The 15,649-nt window shown below is 44.4% G+C and overlaps 1 protein-coding gene across 1 annotated transcript in view; it reads right to left on the minus strand.

Moving 5' to 3' along the window:
* The window catches only part of bmp6 (bone morphogenetic protein 6), a 164,882-nt gene that overhangs the window by 35,864 nt on the left and 113,369 nt on the right, over nt 1–15,649 (minus strand). The window contains exon 5 of the mRNA XM_072261818.1: nt 5,896–5,972. Within this exon, the coding sequence (XP_072117919.1) occupies nt 5,896–5,972 (77 nt within the window). The remainder of the gene's footprint in view (nt 1–5,895; nt 5,973–15,649) is intronic.

The following is a 15,649-nucleotide window of genomic DNA, read 5'->3' on the forward strand; positions in this document are numbered from 1 at the left end:
ACACACTGAAAAGTCTTTGCCTTTCAGTGGTAGGGGGACTGGGCACTTACGTTGATGGTTGGGGTGGGTTGCCTTGTCCAGAGGGTGTCGATCTTGAGAGTGGTTAACGCTAACTCATTCTAGGCAAGTGCTCCTGACTTTTCCCTTGTTGAAGGGCGTTTGGAGGTGAGTCACTTAGAGATGGGATATCCAGCCTTTGGACATTGGTGTTAAATTAGTGCCTGTGTTTCCAACACTGCAAAAGTAAGAGTAACCTCACTCCTCATTTCATTGGCAGTTAAGGTGCTCCTGAAAGGTGCTATAGAAATCCACATCTTTTTTTGTTAACATGAATTGAGATGCAATGAAGTCTTCAGTTTTATTCAATCATTCCATGAGTTTTTGAATTTTACCCTTTACTAATAAGATTTAAGGCAGTCGGGTTTGTTTTAGCAACATTTTTGCTCTGCAGTTTGCATCATACAACTTTTAATTTTGAGGTCAGAAGAGTCTGAAATAGTTCATTAAAAGATGACACTTACTGCTGGACTGCATTAGTATTGGCAGGCAATGACATCTTTCAACATACTCGCATCTTCACAGAGTTGGGCCAAGATTAAAAGAAACTGAATATGCTGGACTTTAATCACAGGCCTGAAAGTTCTTTTGCTTTACAATGAACATTCCTTATAGTTCCTTTCACATCCCTCATAGAAAATCCCCAAGTTTTATGAATCAGTGCTATGCCTTTGAGCTGAAAGCAGCCCAACTGTAATGGAGGAAACTTGGCAGCCAACTTGTGCATAGCAAGATCCCGCAAAAAAGTACCGCAATGACAGCCAGATAATCTGCAGCGATGACGCTAACCAATAAAGGGATAAGTACAGACTAGAAGATTACGAGATCTCTGACAGTGCTGCTGAAGGGAACAGATGGAGCCTCATTAACACCCCACTCGAAAGTCAGCACCACTGACAGGGCAGCGTTCCCTCACAATCCAAACCGATGCCCCGTAAGGCTGTGTCCTCACCTCCCTACCATCCTCCCTATAAATTCACAACTGTGCGTTAAAGCAGATTCAGCTCTAACTACAAACTCGGGCTGTTTTCTTTGGCTACACACACAAAATGCTGGAGGAACTCAGCAGGCCAGGTAGTATCTATGGAAAAAAGTATACAAAGGGCTGAGACTTCAGCAGGACGGGAGAAAAATAGATGAGGAGTAGATAGTTTTCTCCGGAGTGGCTGAGGCTGAGAGGAGATCCAATAGTACAGTATATTTAAATCCTGAGAGGCACAAATAGTGTAGATAGAGTCTTTCTTCCAGGATTGAAATGTTCAACACTAGAGGGCATGCCTCTAAGGTGGGAGGTGCAGAGTTCAAAGGAGATGTGCTGGGCAAGTTTTTTTTGTGTGTAATATGGGTTCCATGAATGCTCTGCTAAGGGTGGCGGTGGAGGCAAGCACAATGGAGGTGTTGAAGAGGTTCTCAGATGAGGCACACGGATGCGCAGAGAATGAAACAGGTGCACAGCAGAGGGATTAGATCAAGTAGGCTACATTAACGTGGCACAATACCGTGGGTTGAACAGGCGGTTCCTGTGCTGTCAGCTATGTTCTAGCTCCTTCTACAAATTCACAGTTGACACCAACATGGTGGGCCAGATCCGAAACAATGGTGAGATGTAGTATAGGAATAAGGTAGAGCGCCTAGTGGCATAGTGTTAGGACAAAACTTTTCCCACAAAGACAGCAAGACAAAAGACTTTAAGAAGCAAGGCAGAATAGATTCCCGTTTGTATTAATGGTGCTTGGGTGGAAACAATTCAGAGCTTCTGGTTCCTAAGAATGAACACCCTCAATAGCTTGTCCTGGTCCTGCCTCGTAGGTGCAATGACCAAGACAGTACACCAGCGCCTCTACTTGTTTAGAAGGCTAAGGAGATCGGAATGTCCCCAATGCCCAGCACTGTTTTTTATAGACGGTCCACGAAGAGCATCCTATCTGGAGGCAACACACACACACACACACACACACACACACACACACAAAGTGCTGGAGGAACTCAGCAGGCCAGCAGCATCTATGGAAAAGAATAAATAATCGACATTTCAGTCTGAGCTCCTTCATCAAAACTGGAGAAAAAAAAGATGAGAAGTCAGAGCAAGAAGGTAGGAGAAGGGGTGAAATAAAGAGCTGGATAGTTGATTGCTGAAAGAGATAAAGGGCTGGAGAAGGGGAAATCTGATAGGAGAGCACAGAAGACCATGGAAGAAAGGGAAATGGGAGTAGCATGAGAGAAAGGTGAAGAACAGGTAAGGAGATGAGATGAGAGAGGGAAACAGGAATGGAGGAATGAAGGGAGGCAATTAACAGAAGTTTGAAAAACATCGATGTTTGTAACAACAGGTTGGAGGCTACCCAGATGGAATGCAAGGTGTTGCTCCTCCATCCTGCGTGTGGCCTCATTGTGACAGTAGAAGAGGCCGTGGACTGACATGTCGGAATGGGAATGGGAAGTAGAAATGAAATAGGTGCTCAGTGAAGCAGTCTCCCAATCCACGTCAAGTCTCACTGATGTACTGGAGGCCACACAGGGAGCACCAGATACAGTACATGATCCCAACAGACTCACAGGTGTAGTGTCGCCTCACCTGGAAGGACTGTTTAGGGTCCTGAATGGTAGTGAGGGAGGAGGTGTAAGGCAGGTACAGCACTTGTTTCACTTGCAAGGTTAAGAGATCAGTGGGGAGGGACAAATCGATAAGGAAGTCACGTAGGGAGCGATCCCTGTAGAAAGCAGAAAGTGGGGGAGGAGGGAAAGATGTGCTTGGTGGTGGGATCCCATTGGAGATGGTGGAAGTTATAGAGAATTTTGTGCTGGGTGCAAAGGCGGCTGGGGTGGTAGGTGAGGACAAGAGGAACCCTAGCTTTGTTGGGGTGGTGGGAGGATGGGGTAAGGGGAGTGTTGATGGTGGAGGAACGGAAGCCCCTTTCTTTGAAGGAGGACATCTCATTAGTTCTGGAATGAAAGGCCTCATCCTGAGAGCAGATGCAGCAGAGACAGAGGAACTGGGAAGAAGGGATGGCGTTTTTACAAGTGACAGAGAGAGCTATAGTCCAGGTAGCTGTGACAGTCTGTGGGTTTATAAAAGATATCAGTAGATAAACTGTTGCCAGAGATAGAGACAGAGAGATCGAGAAAGAGGAGGGGGGTGGTGAGAACATTGGATTTCCAGCATCTGCAGATTTTTTCGTGTTTATGCTATGTGGATACATCACAGTTTGGTATGGCAACTGCTCTGCCTGTGACTCTAAGAAATTGAAGAGGGCTACGAACACCACAAAACCCAGCCTCCTCTCCACTGTCTTTGTCTACACTTTTTCCTACTGCCTTGGGAAAGCAGCCAACTTAACCAAGAACCCATCCCACCCCAGTCACTGCCTCTCCTTCCACCCCCCAGCCCGCCACCCCAACTTCCACTGGGCAAAAGTTAAAAAGATGAGCCCACGAACACTTTTCTTTTCCATTAGTATTTTTGTTATTTATAATAATTGTATGTATTTGCACTATATTGCTGTCAAGCAAATTTCATGTCACTAAGTCAGTGATAATGTGATACTGGAAAGCTTGAAATTACACACTGTCAGACTCAAGGACAGCTTTTAGCCTGCTGTTGCAACTTTTGAATGAATCTTTTATACAATAAAGAGTATTGTTTATCTCTCAGTTTATCTCAGATTAGCCCTTGCACCTTAATTTGTCTACCTGTACTGCACTTTCTCTGTAACATTATATTCTGCATTCTGTTATCGCTTTTCCCAATTTGGTAAATTGGTTCATTATTGTCACATGACCAACAAGGTAAAGTCTTGCATACTATTCATACAGATTAATTCATTACCACAGTACTTTGAGATAGTACAAGATCAAACAATAACAGGGTCCAGAACTGAGGGTCACATTTACAGAAAAAGTGCAGTATAGGTAGACAACAGGTTGCAAGACCATAATGCCATAGATAGTAAGGTCAAGAGTCTAGCTTGTCACACCAGGAAACTATCCAATAGTCTGATAACTGAGAGGCAGAAGCTGCCCTTGAACCCGGTGGTATGTGCTTCCCAGAGTCCTGAAGAAGGGTCTCGGCCCAAAATGCTGACTGTTTATTCATTTCTATTGATGCTGCCCGATCTGCTGAGTTCGTCCAGTATTCTGTGTGTGTTGTTTTGTATCTTCCGCCCAATGAAAGGGGGAAGAAGTGTGTATGTTCAGGATGTATGGAGTTTTTGATTATGTTGGCTGCTTTAGTGAGACAGTGAGAAATACAGGCAGAGTCCATGGGAGTGGAGGCTGGTTCCTGTGATGTGCTGGACTGTGTCTACAACTCTCTGCAGTCGCCATACCAACCTGTGATGCATCTGGACAGGATACGGTCAGTGGTGCATCGATATAAATTAGTTGCTTTCAAAGGGGACATGCAAAATTGCTTTAGTCTGCAGGAAGTAGGAGCAATGGTGAAGTTTCTCGGCCATGGCACCTAATTGATTGTTTCAGGACACACTATTGCTCACTCCTAGGAAATTGAAGCTCTCTGCCCTCTCAAAGTCAGCACCATTGATGTAAACAGGATTATGTGCACCGATCCACCACCACGCTCCTCCTGAAGTCAATGACCAGCTCTTTCGTTTTACTGCCATTGAGGGCAAGGTTGTTGCCATGACACCATGTCACTAGGCTCTCTTACTTCCTCCTGTACTCCGATTCCTCATTATGAGATAGATAGATAGATTCAACTTTATTGTCATTGTGCCGAATACAGATACAAAGCCAATGAAATGCAGTTAGCATCTAAGCAGAAATGCAAAGAAGAGTGTTATTTACAAAATAACTGCGAATAAAGAGTAAGTGCTACAGCACACAAATATAAAAGTACTGAGACAGTACAATACGGATGCAATACTGCTTAGCGCTGTGATGAGAGGTTCAGCAGGGTCACAGCCTCAGGGAAGAAGCTCTTCCTGTGCCTGCTGGTGCGAGAGCGGAGGCTCTTGTAGCACCTACCAGATGGGAGGAGAGTAAAAAGTCCATGGTTAGGGTGAGATGCAAACTTGCTAATGCTTTTCCCCCTGCCCAGGCAGTGTGTACGGTAGATGTTCTCAACGGTGGGCAATTGGGCACCGATAATCTGCTGGGCAGTTTTCACCACACGCTGGAGTGCTTTGCGGTCCAATACGGGACAATTGCCATACCACACTGAGATGCAGTTGGTGAGTATGGTCTCAATGGTACAGCGGTAAAAGTCTGTCGGTATCCTGGGACAGAGGTAATGACCCATCACACCTATAAACTTGTAGATGGAGTGCGTAGCTATGCAGTGGTGAGTGTATATGGAGAATGGGCAGAGGTCACTATCTTGTGGGGTGCCAGTGATGAGAATAATCAGCGTGGAAGTGACTTACTGACCGACTGCGATCTGTTTGTCAAGAAGTCAAGAATGTCGCTGTGTTTCAATGCATATGTGATAAATAAATGGATCTGAATGCGGATCCAGATGTGAAGGAAGGTGTTGAGTCCTAAGTCTTGGAGTGTGGAGATGAGTTTTGCTTGGAATTATAGTTTTGAAGGCAGAGCTTTAGTCAATTAACAATAGTCTAATGTAGGCAATGGCACACGAAACAGAGCTCTTCACTGCTTCTCAGTATGTCACAAAGATAAACCAATTACCAGAGTGGAGACAAGATTCTTGTGCTCATATTTTTGTCATGGGACACAGAACCTCTGACACAGATGGGAAAGTGGTACCAACCGAGTGGTGGCAGGCATTCAAGACGAGCAATAGTCCGGGCCTCCAGCTAAGCATTATTTCACTCCCATCCCGAGCACCTTATTAAAGTAGAAATCTGTTTTTTTTTTTACCTGCCATCCTAGGTCCCGGAAGCTGACGTAGAGTTCATGCTTCTTACAAGCCTGTCGTTGGTCACTGGTATTGTATTCTGTTGGAAGGAATAAAATTACATTTCAGAATAAACTTACGTAAGGGGAAGCACAGATATGGGAAATACATCAGATACTCTTATTGCTTGTAAAGTGAGAAAGGTTTTCACAGCACCCTACCCCACTTGAATTTTAATTTGTGCAGTGATATGTAAGAAAATATTCAAGCTATTAATGATTCTGTGAAGAAGAACGGTGCCAGAGTTTCATTCTCCCACTCCTTCCAGACACCCCGCTTATCCTGTAGTCACTGTGCAGATTGATATAGTGTGTGGGATGAACCATCTCCATTCCACTTGACATCCCTTCTCTTTGGCTTTACGTCAAAACCGGAGTCAAATCTCTCCTGATCTGTTCCTGCAACTCAGAATCCTGATGTTATAATTTAATTTGGTGGTCTTTTTAGGACTAGGGAGGTTTCCCTTGCAGTGTTTCGACAGGATGTGGTCAACACAACATCTACCTCAGCCTCTTTCTACAAAACTATTCATTTTATTGGGGACGCACAAGACTGCAGATGTTAGAATCGAAGCAACACAAAAAGTGTTGGAAGAACTCGGCAAGTCAAGCCAGTCCAGGTGAAGACTCTCGACCTGAAATGCTGACTACCAATTCCCCCTAAGCAATGCTGCCTGGCCCACCAATGTCCTCTCCCTTCTGTCCCCTCTCCTCTGTGCTTCTGATCTAACCAGTCCTTCATACACACACCCCCAGACCCCTTCATCCTGTTTCTTGCTGTACTTATTTTTCATGCAAAATGCAAAACCAGGCATGAATATCACCAGTCAACACCTCTCTCTATTTATCAGATATTGTGTGAAATTCCCTTGGAATCCTATAACCATCTCCTTCTAGCCCATTCCACCTACTGAGTGGAATTAACCAATTTATATCAAGGCTCTTATTGGGGATCGTTTCGATAAGGGCCACCATCCTCCATTCTCGTGTCACTGATCACCACCTCAGAAGTTCTATTTACATGATTAAAGGAACCATTTATTATAGGGAATGAATGTACATATCAGAAGCAATAGAAAGCCCCTTAGCCCTGCTCCACCACTTAATAAGATCATAGCTGACCTGATTGTAAGTCCAATTGCATTCCCACCCATGGCAAACTTTTACACTATTGCTTCTCAAGCTGTGCATCAACTTTGGCCATGAAAATATTCAAAGACTTTGGTGCCACTGCAAAACACACAAAATGCTGGAGGACCTCGGCAAGTCACCAACATCTATGGAGGGGAGTAAACAGTTGATTTTTTGGGCCAAGGCCCTTCATCAGGACTGGAAAGGAAGGGGCCAGAAGGGAGAATAGGAATAATATCTGGTAAGATGGTGGCACATTCGAATGCGGTGGCCTCTTGGGGACCAACCAAAGGTGCACTTTTCTTTTTAAAATGTGGTTTTTATGATCGTAAGACACCAAAAGAAGCAGAGGCCAGGGACAGGTTTACTTGAGCTTTACTGTTTGGTTGGGTGAGAAGACTTTGGCCTCTTGTACTTTCCCTCCTCCCAGTTCCACCAGGAGATCTTCATCTTAGTGCTTCTAGGAGAGCTTGCCACCAACTTTGACTGCCAAGCCTATGAACGAATCAAACCTGCGACACACTGCCATTCTACCAGTCTAGAGTAAACAATGTCAACCGTGGCAAATTCTCTGCCACTGGGAATAGGAGGTGTGAACTGCTCCCCCTCTGTCCCCTTTCCTCCCTCCTTCTGATCTAACCAGTCCTCCATACACACACCCCGGACCCCCTTCATCCTGCTTCTTTCCCCTACTCATCCCATGCCATATACCATATCTATCTACCATCCCTCTCTCTCTCTCTCACACACACACACACACACACACATACAGTTCTTTCACTAGGTCCCTGTAACAACTGTTCCCATCTGCCCTCATTACCTCCCTCACTTGATTCCATGCTCCACCTTCCCCTGCCATCTAGTTCCAATATCAGAGACACTTGGCTGCTTCCACCCCATCAGCTCCCAGTTTCTGTCACTATTTCCACCTCCACCTGCCCATCACGCCTCCTCAGTGGATCCATCTATCACTCACTGGCTTTTGCTGCATACAGTCCTGTCATCTCCTTATACTGCCCATCTCCCTTTTAACTTCTAGTCCAGATGAAGGGTCTCAACCCAAAATGTCAACTCCACAGACACGGAGCTCGTCCAGCACTTTGTTTGTTACTCCCTATTCCAGTATCTGCTGGCTCATGTCTCCAGTGTGAAAGGAATGATCCAATTATCACAGCCCTCTACAGTCCCCTTCAAATGTTTCTCATTCACTACCGCTCCCCTCTCAGGTTACAACCCATCTTGTCTTCTCCTGCCATGCAACTCCCGCAGCCCTGCTCTCTACACAAGCAACTAACCCAGTGAACTGTGCCCAAGACCATCCTGGATTTGCATCCACATGCGACAGGCAGCTTCAGAATTGGCAATGAAAGAGTTAACAGGGGTCAGTGATTCAAGTCGTTGTGCGTGGGTGTACAGGTGTCTCTGCTGGATGGGATACTGGTCTGGTGACCCTGGGCTCACTCCCAAGTCTCTTAATAATAGTACCTGATTTATAGAACACTTCTCATACAGATGATGTAGTTCAAAGTGCCTTATAGTGTCAGATATTGAATTCCACATTTAGGAGCAAAGTTCAAAGAGATGACCTGCCTTATTATCTTTTGAGGGAGATGATTTAAATTTAAGATACTGGCAGAAGACGACCTCAGCTCAAGCAGGATTATAGAATGAAAGTAATGCTGTGACGTACTCTGGTCCCAGACCATAAGGCTTTAGGAATCATCCGAGAGCACAGGCCAAGTCTTAGTGGTTCCAAATGTGTCCATCCCACCCTTATTAATCTGTACCTCTACCTCTCCAATGCCTTCTTAAAATGCCAGGAACTTATACTGTATGTGTATTAATGAAACGGTGGGGGGGGGGGGGGGCAGAACCTTAACAAAATGGTGGCAGGGTGTTTGGCCATCAGCTTCATTTTGTTGCCCCTTAGTTTGGATCTTTTCTATGCAAGTCTTGCCTCAAAATATTACAGGCACAGACTGGAATCTGGAACAACATACGAGATGCTAGAGGAACTCAGCAGGTCAGGCAGCATACATGGAGGGAAATGGACAGTTGACATTTCCGATAGAGACCCTTCATCAGTCCAGAAGAACACCCCCTGCGAGCTCCACCAGCATCTCGTGTGATGCCAAAACATAGTCCTCCTCATGTACATATGAGCACACCTCAGACCTCACACCTCTCCAGGGGAAACTGTGCACAAAAGCTGAAGCAGTCCGCTCCATAGATAAAAGATAACGGAAAATTCATGAAAGTGAAAATCCACCACAGCGAGGACATTGTGCTGCTGTGATTAGATGCAAAGCAAAACACAAACAGTGCAAGAAAAACAAAGTTAGTTGTGTTTTTATACTATCACTAAAGCCCCCAAGTAGGAATAGTTACTAGAAGGAATTTGGGCTGCAGGTTTAAGTAGAATTTAGAAATAATTGCTATATCATTTCTAAAACATCTTTGCGAATGTTAAATTGAACAGAGCCATGACACTGTCAAGGTATTTTACTCCAAGCACAGTTCTGTATTGTTTTTGGAAAACCCTTACTGCCTTGAATATTAATTCCGCAGGAGGTTTCTTCAATGAGCAAAGCAGAGTTCCCCTCAATAACCATCTTGCAACCCCCAGTCCAGCAGAAGCTCTCTTCCTCATGGAGAAAATGCATTGATCATAGTTATTGCTCATGAGAATTGCTTGACATGCCTGGATCTGCCAAAATATCTAAAGTTTTGTTATAATTTAACTATTTTGAAAGCACTGTTGAAGTAGCTTAGAATTCATTGCTTTGTTTTACAAAAATTTGGGATTGTACTGTATAAACTAGATAGTACATAATTTGATAAAATATTTCACAACACCAACAACTTCAAACTAATCTTCTGCACACATTCTGGGTGGGCAACGGAAGGCAGCAATTGCTAAGTACACAATGTGTATTGACACAAAGCTAAAAGGGAAATGTAAAGATCTGGCTTGGATGTTTAAGGAGTTTCCTGCCCTTAACACAGCTGCTGTAGTTTCAGATGATCCTACCACTAACAAAAACAGCAACAGGAGTCAAAATGGTCAACTATGCAAGCACAGAGAACAAGGGAGGGAGAGGGGAGAAGGGGAAAGGAGGAAGGGGGGGGGAAAGAATTCCCAGAGCTCTCAGCAACCCCTGCATACAGAATTTGACGTGATGCTGCATCAGAGCCAGTAGACATCCACTGGAGCAGATGGGCAGGAATGCGTCAGTCAATTTTCCAGGTCAAACACATTGCTGCTTTTTGAGAATCATTAGGAAAAACATAAAAGCCCATCAACCTCCTGTTTCAACTGACATTCAGAAATATTGTATCAGAATGACAGAGACAAAGGACAGAACCCTGTCACATTTGGTCCAGAATTGAGTGCAATGCCCCAACAACAACGTTGGGGGGGGGGGTCATCAGAATCATATTTGGGGCTTCTTCCTTGCTATTCACCAATCATTCGAATAAAATGGTGTGAAGTAGAAACTCACCTCCAGCTGGTAAAGGCAATTGTACTGTGAAATGGCGCATTCTGCCTCAGCCCCCTCCCCCTTCCCTGCAAAGGAAACTAACTTGTTTTCACTCCTTCTCAGTTCTTCGACTTGAACCCCTGTTTCTCTATCCATTGATGCTGCCTGACCTGCTGAGTGTTTCCAAACACTCTGTTCTGTTTTTTATTTTGTTTTGATGAATTAGGGTCTAGTTATCCAAGCACAAACAAGAGAAAATCTGCAGGTGCTGGAAAACGGAGCAAAACACACAAAATGCTGGAACTCAACAGGCTAGGCAGTATCTATGGAAAAGAGTACAGTCAACATTGCAGGCCAAGTCCTGCTGAAGGGTCTTGGCCCGAAACATTGACTGTACTCTTTTCCATTTATACCGCCTGGCCCGTCAAGTTCCTCCAGCAGTGTGTGTGTGTGTGTGTGTGTGTGTGTGTGTGTGTGTGTGTGTGTGTGTGTGTGTGTGTGTGTGTGTGTGCCCGCATGTGTACTAGGGTCTAGTTATTTTTTTATATAAAGGTTTATTACTATTTCTTATAATTGTAATTCATACCTCTAATCACAAAACTAAGCAACCAGCAGACCCAGCTCATCAATTTAATTCACAATCTTTTACAGGTGTGTATATGAGGGAGAATTCACCTCTTGTAATACAAACTAAACATGCTGTGTTGTGGTTTTATCCACTGGACTCAATTGGAGTCAATGGAAGCATACTTGAGTAAAATAATTCAATTTACTGATTTATATCACATGAATAAAGGCTCTTCATGCCACCTGCAAGCGACATTTCCAAAGATGAATTTTTCCACCCAAACCTGCCTCTTACTTTGTTGTCCCATAACATATCGCTTTGTATTTTAAGCAACACACATCAAAGTTGCTGGTGATCGCAGCAGGCCAGGCAGCATCTCTAGGAAGAGGTACAGTCGACGTTTCAGGCCGAGACCCTTCGTCAGGACTAACTGAAGGAAGAGTGAGTAAGGGATTTGAAAGTTGGAGGGGGAGGGGGAGATCCAAAATGATAGGAGAAGGCAGGAGGAGGAGGGATGGAGCCAAGAGCTGGACAGGTGATAGGCAAAAGGGGATACGAGGGGATCATGGGACAGAAGGTCCGGGAAGAAAGACATGTATTTGAATCATTTTCATGCCTGGTTGCAGCAAGCTTTGAACAGCATAGGCACATCCCTCCCCATCATTGGTAAAAACCTACTTGAGACATTGCCTCAAGAAAGTAACAATCATCAAGCATCCCCACCATCAGGGCCATGCATCTTCTTGCAGCTACCATCAGGCAGGAGATACAGAAATCCAATGACCCACGTCAGTAGGAGCTCCCAGAGCCATGACTGGAGCTTTCCTTATAGCCATCTCTGGGTTTGTTGTAGATTAGTATTCTTACACAAATTAAAGCGTGAAAGACAACATACAGCCCAAAATGGGTCTGTATTTTCTGACTGACCTGTCATCTAGAATAAATCAAAACACCATGTTTAAAGACATGTAGACTCAGTTAAGACCAGCATATCATGTGTGGAACCAGGGGAGCCAACACATTTGACCACTGTTAGACCACCGTTAGACCACCATCAAGAATATTTAGCGTGCCGCCCCATGCTCACACTTTGGAAAGTCTGATCATCTGGCTGTACTTCTGTTCCTGGCGTATAGGCAGAGACTAAAGACTGCAGCACCAGAGTACCAGGAAGGTATGGTCAAGGGATGCGGAGAAGAATGTACAAGTAGATTCATTTTCAAGTCTGAATGAATACATCACACTTGTCACCAACTACATCAAGGTCTGTGTGGATGAGTGTGTGCCTTCAGGAACATACCAGACAGACCCAAACCAAAAGCAGTGGATGAACCAGGAGATTCACAGTCTGCTGAGGCGTTCAAGATCAGTGATCCAGAAATATACAAGATGTTCAGGTACAACTAATGGAAGTCTATTTTAAGGGCAAAAAAAAAATTGATTCAGGCTAGAGTCAGAATTGGATGCACATCAGCTCTGGCAGGGCTTGAAGGTCATTACTTCTTACAAAGTGAATCCTAGCATTGCGAATGGCTGTGATGCTTTACTCCCAGATGGACTCAACACCTTTTATACATGCTTTGAAAAAGGGAATAGAACTACATCTGTGGGAATCCCTGCATCATCTGGTGACCCCATGATATCCATCTTGGAGACCGGTGCCAGAACTTCTTTCAAGAGGGTGAATCCTCGCAAGGCATCAAGACCCTGATGGAGCTTTGAAGACCAGTGTTCAAGGACATCTTCAATCTCTCACTGCTGCTTCAATGACTACTGCCCGGAGGTACTCACATCTACTGTGATGAAGTGCTTTGAGGGGTTGGTCATGGCCAGAATCATCTCCTGCCTAAGCAAGCATCTTGACCTGTTGCAATCTCACTGACTCTCCACTCGGCTTTGGATCACCTGGATAATAGTAATACTTGCATCGAGCTGCTGTCTATTGATCACAGTTCATCATGCCCTGGGTTTTTAAATCAAGAAGCTCAAAATTCTGGGCCTCTATACCTCCCTCTGCAACCGAATCCTTTGCTTCCTCACTGGGAGATGACAACCTGTGAGGATCAGAAATAACATCTCAACAATCAGCACTGGCACATGTCAAGGATTCATCATTAGCCCAATGCTCTACTCTCTCTATCCACAACTGTGTGGCTATCCACAGCTCAAACACCAGCTTTAAAATTTGCTGATGAATCAGGATTTCATATCACCAGAATATGTTGTGAAATTCGTTAACTTGTTAAGCAGTACAATGAAATACATGATAAATATAGGGAAAAAACAAATTACTACAAGTATATATGTATATTATATAGCTAAATTAAGATAAGTAGTGCAAAAACAGAAATTAAAAGAAAAGTAGTGTGGTAGTGCTTATGGGTTCAATGTCCATTTCGGAATCAGATGACAGAGGGGAAGAAGCTGTTCCTGAATCGCTGAGTGTGCGCCTTCAGGCTTCTATACCTCCTACCTGATGGTAACAATGAGGAGAGGGTATGCCCTGGGTGTTGTCAGAATTTCAGATGGTGATGAGGAGGGTATCGGAGCAAGATGGATCAGCTGATTGAGTGCTGTCACAGCAGGAACCTTGCACTCAACGTCACCAGGACCAAGGAATTGACTGTGGACTACAGGAAGGGCAAGTCGGGGAACACACTCACGTCCTCATTGAAGAATTAAAGTTCAAAGTAAATTTTATTATCAAAATACATATACGTCACCATATACAACCCTGAGATTCATTTTCTTGTAGGCATACTAAAGAAATCTATAGAATAGTAACTACAACAAAATCAATGAAAGACCGCTCAACTAGGGCATTCAACCAGAGTGCAGAAGAGATCAAACTGCATGAACACAAATATAAATTAATAGCAATAAGTAATGAGAACATGAGACTAAGAGTCCCCTAAAGTGAGTCCATTGGTTGTGGGAACATCCCAATGAAGAAGCAAATGAAGCCAAGGGATGCCACCCTCTTTTGTTCAAGAGCCTGACAGTTGAGGGGTATTAACTGTACTTGAACCTGGTGTGAATCTCGAGGCTCCTGTACCCTCCTCTTGATGGCAGCAGTGAGGAGAGAGCACAACCTGGGCAATGGGAACCCCCAGGACAGCACCACATGTAGACATGCCCAACGGTTGGGAGGGCTTCACCTGTGAAGTTCCAGGCCGAATCCACCACCTTCTGCAGAATCTTCCATTGAAGGGCACCAGTGCTCCCACACCAGCCCGTGACACACTCTCCGTCACACATCCACAGAAGTCCGTCAAAATTCTAAAAGTCACGCCAAAGGGGAGGGGGTGAACAGATTCAAATTTCTGGGTGTCAACATCTCTCAGAATCCATTCTGGGCCCAACGTATTGATGTAATTACAAGGAGGGGATGACAGTGGCCATCTTTCATGAAGAGTTTCAGGAGAATTGGTATGTCACCAAAGACACTTATACAGGTGTACATTGGAGAGCATTCTAACTGTTGGATCACCATCTGGTATGGAGGGGCCACTGCAAAGGATCAGAAAAAGCTGCAGAAAGTTGTAAACTCTGTCAACGTGGGCACTCTCATCCCCAGCATCCAGGAAACCTTCAAAAGGCAAAACCTGAAATAGACAACCCCCATCATCTGGGACATGACCCCTTCTCATCGCTACCATCAAGGAAGAGGTACAGAATCCTGACGGCACACACTCAATGTTTCAGGATCAACTTCTTCCCCTCCAACATCAGATTTCTGAATGAACAATGAAACCATAAACACTACCTCACTATTTTTCCTTTCTTTTTGCATTACTTAATTCAATTTTTTTAATGTATACTTACTGTAATTTAGTTTTTGTTATTTTGTATTAAAACACAGAAACATAGAAAATAGGTGCAGGAGTCGGCCAGTTGGCCCTTCGAGCCTGCACCACCATCAGTATAATCATGGCTGATCATCCAACTCAGAACCCTGTACCAGCCTTCCCCCCATACCCCCTGACCCCCGTAGCCACAAGGGCCATATCTAACTCCCTCTTAAATATAGCCAATGAACTGGCCTCAACTGTTTCCTGTGGCAGAGAATTCCACAGATTCACCACTCTCTGTGTGAAGAAGTTTTTCCTAATCTTGGTCCTAAAAGGCTTCCCCTTTATCCTCAAAACCCATCGTTCTGGACTTCCCTGACATCGGGAACAATCTTCCTGCCTCTAGCCTGTCCAATCCCTTTAGGATTTTATATGTTTCAATAAGATCCCCCCCTCAATCTTCTAAATTCCAACGAGTATAAGCCTAGTCGATCCAGTCTTTCATCATATGAAAGTCCTGCCATCCTACGACTTTGCAATTGCAATGTAATGTTGCCATAAAACAACAAAGTAGTAGTTCCTCCTATGTTCAGTGGTTCTAACTAAATGAAGATATTCCTGCATGAGTTTTCATATGCGCTAGAAAGTCAAAGCAAAAACAGACACTGCTTCTTGTTCACTCCTGCAATGCCCCAAGAGAGTAGAATGTTCCTCAAAAATTCAGCTGAGCACAATTCAGTTATATC

The sequence above is a fragment of the Mobula birostris genome, chromosome 1 (genome assembly GCF_030028105.1).
Source record: "Mobula birostris isolate sMobBir1 chromosome 1, sMobBir1.hap1, whole genome shotgun sequence".
NCBI classification, from domain to species: domain Eukaryota; kingdom Metazoa; phylum Chordata; class Chondrichthyes; order Myliobatiformes; family Myliobatidae; genus Mobula; species Mobula birostris.